General features: G+C 35.8%; 2 protein-coding genes across 3 annotated transcripts in view; one reads left to right on the top strand and one right to left on the bottom strand.

Moving 5' to 3' along the window:
- The window catches only part of plvapb (plasmalemma vesicle associated protein b), a gene marked incomplete in the record, with an annotated part of 6748 nt that extends 4030 nt beyond the window's left edge, over positions 1-2718 (top strand). Inside the window, 4 exon segments of the mRNA XM_014007340.1 lie at positions 622-771; positions 876-995; positions 1141-1248; positions 1851-2718. Coding sequence (XP_013862794.1) covers positions 622-771; positions 876-995; positions 1141-1248; positions 1851-1859 — 387 coding nt within the window.
- A 1496-nt stretch (positions 2719-4214) lies between these two features.
- The window catches only part of gtpbp3 (GTP binding protein 3, mitochondrial), a 35856-nt gene continuing 34190 nt past the window's right edge, over positions 4215-5880 (bottom strand). The window contains exon 12 of one of the 2 annotated variants that reach the window (XM_014007332.1): positions 4215-4697. The gene's annotated coding sequence lies outside the window, so the exon portion shown is untranslated. The remainder of the gene's footprint in view (positions 4698-5880) is intronic. The other variant, XM_014007333.1, reaches the window with a different exon arrangement.

The raw sequence follows: 5880 nt of genomic DNA, 5'->3' as shown, positions 1-5880 counted from the left end.
GTATTATACACAGGTTATTGATGATTAGATTTTTTATGCTTTTTAAGCTAAAAAAAATGATGGTATTATACATGAATAAATACAGTATGTTTGTCATGTGTTTCTGCCAAACCAAACTTGCAACTAAAACTTTCCTTCAAGACGTTTCTCACAGCCTACCTTTTTTTTTCCTACAATCTATCTTAAAAGGAAACTGGATGGTAATGGGAGGAAGTGACTCATGGCATCATTCCTAATAAATCTGACTAAAGAGACAGAACTGAGGTGAAGCGGTGCTGATCCAGCAGCACGGTGCTAAAAACACATCCTCAGCATTTTCAGTGTTTTAGCTTTCCCTCATGGCTCAAATGTCAACACAGTAATTTACTCTCTTAGGTTTAACTTCAAATCTAGCTGCCAAAAAGTAAAGAATGAAGCCAATTAAATGACATTAATACAGCTTTAAATCACTATTTGTTTTTAGCTATATGAAGGTGGTTAAGGTTGTCAAAATGGGACAGAACAATTAGAAACCAGAGATGAACTAAAATACTTTGTCCCTCTTTAGATTCTAAAGAAAGACGTTTATAAGTAACAGCAGCTTATGTTTAGCTTTTAAAAAACAGACTTTGTTTCTTCCAGGTGGCTGAGATTCAGTCCCTGTCCAGTCAGCTGGAGGTCCTGAACCGCTATTTGACCTCTGACCTGCAGCAGTGTAAACAAACACACAGTGAGGCCGTTTCCAAGGCGGCCAAGGACTTGGAGCTCAAACAAAAAGCTCACGATGACCAAGTAGGTTTATTTAAGTGCATGGAAGCCAAACTGTGGGCGGGAACCCCTTTAAAACAAACAAGCTTTATCTGTAGTAACTTGTTATAAAGATATGTTTTTTTTAGGTGGAAAAATTACTGATCGAGCAGAACCAACTGAGAGAGCAGAGGAGACTTCAGGACCTCACACTCGCCCAGAAAGACAAAGAGATTCAGGCGCTGCAGGGAATGCTGCCCAACAGTAAGGTAAAASACCCGCAGAGTCTGTCGGTGCTCTCAGAACACTGATCTGGACAGATGCGTACAGGAGGGYTTCAGCAGCAGGAAGATGCAAAACAGTTTCTTTAAAAGTCAGAAAAAGCTGAAGCATAAATTTCATTTTGTCCGACAGGCCGGTCCTCCGAACACTGGTTCTCTGCAGACGGCGTTCCAGCAGGTCCGACAGCCTGCGGCWAACTTGGCCCACGGCAGCACAGCTGGCGTCAGCAAAGCTCCAACAGTAAGATTTTATTATGTGTCTCACTAATCTCTGCTTGAGTTATCTGTTTGAACCCAGTAGAGCCAGTAAATCATCTGTTTGATAAAATCTTAAATCATTATTGCAAGACTACGAGATCTTCTACTTGTTAAATCTGTGTAAGCTAGGCAACGTTTTGTTACATTTTATTTAATGAAAACTACATAAACTGGTGTAATCCTGTAGATATATTTGTATCTGAGTCAACTTGTAGGATATTCCTCTTTTAATTAGATCAAAACCTTCAAAAAGATTATTCTAGTAACACAATAACCAGGGTTCCTACAGATTRAGGCAAGTTAARTTTTAGACCTTGTAAGATTTTTATTAATGCTACTTGAAATGAAGTTTAAGACCAACTWCACAATAAACACACAAAAAATAAAAATTAGCAACAACTTTACCTAAATGTTTATTTTAACACAGAACTACTACTTGAGACAAAATACAATTCTCCTGCTTACATTGTTAACATTTTTAAGACTTCTGACAGATTGATTTAAGACATTTTAAGGCTTATTTTTGGATTGATGAATTCAGTGCCTTTTAAGACCCCTGATAACTGTTAACATTTTGTCTTTCAGGTGGGATAGATTCGACGWCGAACCCTCCTCCACTTGCAATTTTGGAACGAGTGAACCAACTCCAGCTGTGATCAACATTCTTATAAATAATGTATATAAACAGCACGAGCTGCACGTACAGCAAAAAACAAACATCTTATCCTTTTTTATATGGAGTTTATAAAATAAGCTTTAAAAAGTTTCTGTATTTTTAAGACCAGATGGATGTAAAAAATGTGAGTTACACGGGTGTAAATATTTATTTTCTGTGTCTCACTGCAGTTTCTATAGAGTGGAAAATCAAGTAAAAACAGACTGTGTAATATTATTGTCATCCGTCTCCTTTGCCTTTCTGGCAATGAATGAAAAAACCTAAAAGCACCAAAGATTTAAGACGGAAACTCAAGCTGCAGCTGCTTCTTTTCACTCTTTAAATAGCTGCACTTCAATTTTCCGATGATTCATATGGATTTCTGACGCAGACAGACGTTCATCTAAACATAAACACATCATCAAATCTGCGGGGCGGCTCTTAACACAACAGGTCAAACCCTTTGTGTTTATGATGAGACAAAAACGGGTCAGCACTCTTAACTGCCATCTTTATGGCACTTTTTTACAGTTTTAGTAGCTGTTATAGGAACTGTTCAAACTTTACTGCTTCCTTTTCCTTTCAGAAGCAAAGAAGCACAAACAGTTCTGCAGCTGGTGTCCTTTTTTATGAATATAATGGGTTCATTTTGGTACACATGAAGAGACAAATAAAAACTGATTTTATGTCAGAGAAAATAAATATAGCTCAGTTAAAATCATCTGAAAGGTCCTCTCATCACTACGACTTTTGTAAATGTTGTACACTTTATAAAATAAAATACCAAATTCTTACACACTGCGTTGTTGGAAGTCATTAATGTGGGAACGAAGCCAGCCGAGGTGGGTTTCAAAATAATGTGTGTAATGGAACTAATACTTTTATGTTTAAGCAAGTAATTCATAACATCCTTTAATGACCTAGGTTTTCAAGATATGCTGTTCATCTGCAGACAGAATGATTAAAGTCAGAACAAGATCTGCTAACAATAATCATTCTTAGATATCACTTGTGTTTATCTTTGTGTTTTCCATTGACCTTGTATCAAATCTTGCTAAGATGACATAACGGTCACCCTGCCGACAAYGCCAAAAATCTGTCGTGGCAAGGTTTACCAAGAATGCAGAAACACGTTGGAATAAATGCACAGAAAGTCTGCGTGTATGGTCGTCAATGATTTAGTTCTGAGCGACAACAATGTGCGTGGCCAAGAATGCAGCTTTACAAGCTGTGAACAGGAAATGAATGTTTCAAGTTGTAGTTTGGTTGCAAGAACCAAAATTTTAAGGACATCTTTTCAGTCACTAAGTGAGAGGAGTTTGTGAAAAATATGGTCTGTTGGACTTTAGTGGGAAGAGTTTGTGAAAAATATGATTGGTCTGTTGGACTTTAGTGGGAGGAGTTTGTAACTGGTCAGACTGTTCTGGGTGGGGTTTAAAGAAACCATGATAATTTGGTTGGATGAATGCTGGGCAGTTTGGGGGATGAGTAACAAATCTGCTTCGTCGAAATGACCAGAAAGCACCTACAGTATATAAAAATTGTTAATTTGTAAAATATGAATAGTAATAATAGTGATAACTTGAGACAGGAAGGTGCTAACAACACTAAATTTGATGGCTGTACATGTGGAGGGAGGTGCAAAAAAATTGTCAAAACAGCCTCAACCTGCCTGGAAAAAGATAGCTAATTTTGAATATATATATTATTAGTCATAAATTTAGACAGGAAGAAGCTAGACGCACCAAATGTGAAGTCAATAATACAGGTTCACGATAATTTTACTAATTACCGTTATACACCAACAACATTACATTGGTCCATACTTGTTATTTTTTGATTCCCCCCGCCCCCGACAAGACAATCCAACCACTCATGGCTTTCTCAAACTCCGCCCTCATCAAAGAACTTTCGTTAAGCTCCGCCCACACACACCTTCTTAAAGTGATACTGCAACAGAATGTTTTGAGTCACCTCATCTCCCAACAGTTGTTGGTAAGATATTTCATTAACACGTTAATGTATTACCCAATGAAAACATTTTTATAAAACCATTTTTACCTTGAATTGCTTGAACTAGTTTGAATTTATTTTAATTAATTTTTTTAGTAAATTTATTCCTTTTCATTAAAAACAAATACTGTACACAAATAATACAAATCACAAATAAAATGAAAGTCAGCAGAAAGAAGAAAAAAATCTTATCTGCCCCTTTTTCAAAAAAAAAAAAACAATAACAATTTTCAAAATTGACTTCCTTACATGGCTGAARGGGCTCCAAAATGTTTTACCTGTTTTCTTCAGAAGCCACAAAGAAATTAAACATTTAGATCAGCTCAAACTAAGCCTAGTTGTTTAATTAATCCAACACTAAAAAAAAATCTACCAACATGGAACCAATATTTGATTTAATTTTAGTTTTGCACTCCCTGCAGTGATGGATATTAGCCTAACAGGTGAATGTGTCTGCTGCCTGTGAGCAGGAAATCCTCTGTTTACCATTAGGTGGTTCTGATTCCATGTATAGTCCCAGAGATGAGGAGAGGGTGGTTCCATCTGYGTCAGCTTCACATCTCAGGACAACCACTAATCAAACCCCACAGGAAGCTGACCGACAGGCTCAAGTCCTCGCCATCAGTCAGCTGTAAGCCTAAATTAAAAAACACATGAAAGAACGAGGAGCGTTTACCTCTGCTGAGAACTGAAAGGTTTTATTCTRGTTAATGCCTTGGCTCAGTACGTCAATGCTTCGGGCAGGAAACTGCTTTGATCCAGATCTGAGACAAAAAACAAACAAACAAAAAAGACGCCCATCCAGTTTCAGATGAAACCAAACCTAACGTCACTAATGACCAACAACACAACTGACTGAACTTAACTCCTATTTTCTCCAATAAACATTTATCACGTTGTTATTCCTACCAATAAGTGTCTTAATCAGTCTGAAAATTATTCCACAAATCAAAATAAGTTCTAAAGAGAAATGTTTTTGTCCAATCATCTTGATTCATTTCTTCAAAGCAACTGCAGTCTTTCAAGACTTAATTTTTTTTTACAGTCTAATGTATTGCTCAGGGGTGGGCAACTTAAATAATGGAAGGGGCCACAAGTTTTTGTTGACGTTTCCAGAGGGCCATATCACTGCACACTTACCAAAATGTAGTAAAACTGCAATTAATTTTTTTGGTTCATCAATTGAAATTATAAAAAATTTATGAGTTGGTTAATTCTAAGATTCTATTGATTATAAATAGGGCTCATAAAAATGTTTTGCCTTTGAATATTCAATCTAATTTTGTTAAGAGGGAAAGTTGTTATAATCTGAAAGGAATTGAAATGTTTGTAAAACCTAAAAATCAAACAAATTTGAAGGACAGATGTACCTCAGTTCAAGGAATACGATTGTGAAATAACTTGGCCAGCGATTATAAAAACGCTGATTCAATTTATTTGCTTAGTAGAATGATAAAAGTTCATTTGTTGAATAGATATGAAACTATATAATATGTATTTCTACAAGTTGATGTTTGATTGTTTAATTTTTTTGTTATACTGATAAGGGTGTGAATTTATATACAGTATGTAYGTGTGTATGTCTAATCCTCCTCCTTTCTTACTTTTCTTTAGCTTAAAGCCTTGTCATGTAATGTTGTAAGTTTATGTGCCTGTAAACATCTGGTTTATCAAGATCTCAAACCTAAAGTTTACTGTTCTTTCTGAGTTGTCATATTTACATAAATTAGTACGGACGCGTACGTGATTTTTGTGGATGTTTTAACTCATAAAGTTCTGATTATTCACATTAATTTGTATATAAGTAGTTAATTTTATTCTGTAAATAAATATCATTTATTTTAGAAAACTTGAACTACTGCGTATGGTAAATTATTGTGTGTGTGTGTGTGTGTGTGTGTGTGTGTGTGTGTTTTTCACATTTACACAGAAAGAACTCATGATTTC

The sequence above is a fragment of the Austrofundulus limnaeus genome, unplaced genomic scaffold (assembly GCF_001266775.1).
Source record: "Austrofundulus limnaeus strain Quisiro unplaced genomic scaffold, Austrofundulus_limnaeus-1.0 Scaffold41, whole genome shotgun sequence".
Taxonomy (NCBI): domain Eukaryota; kingdom Metazoa; phylum Chordata; class Actinopteri; order Cyprinodontiformes; family Rivulidae; genus Austrofundulus; species Austrofundulus limnaeus.
This window is presented reverse-complemented; position numbering and strand designations above follow the sequence as displayed.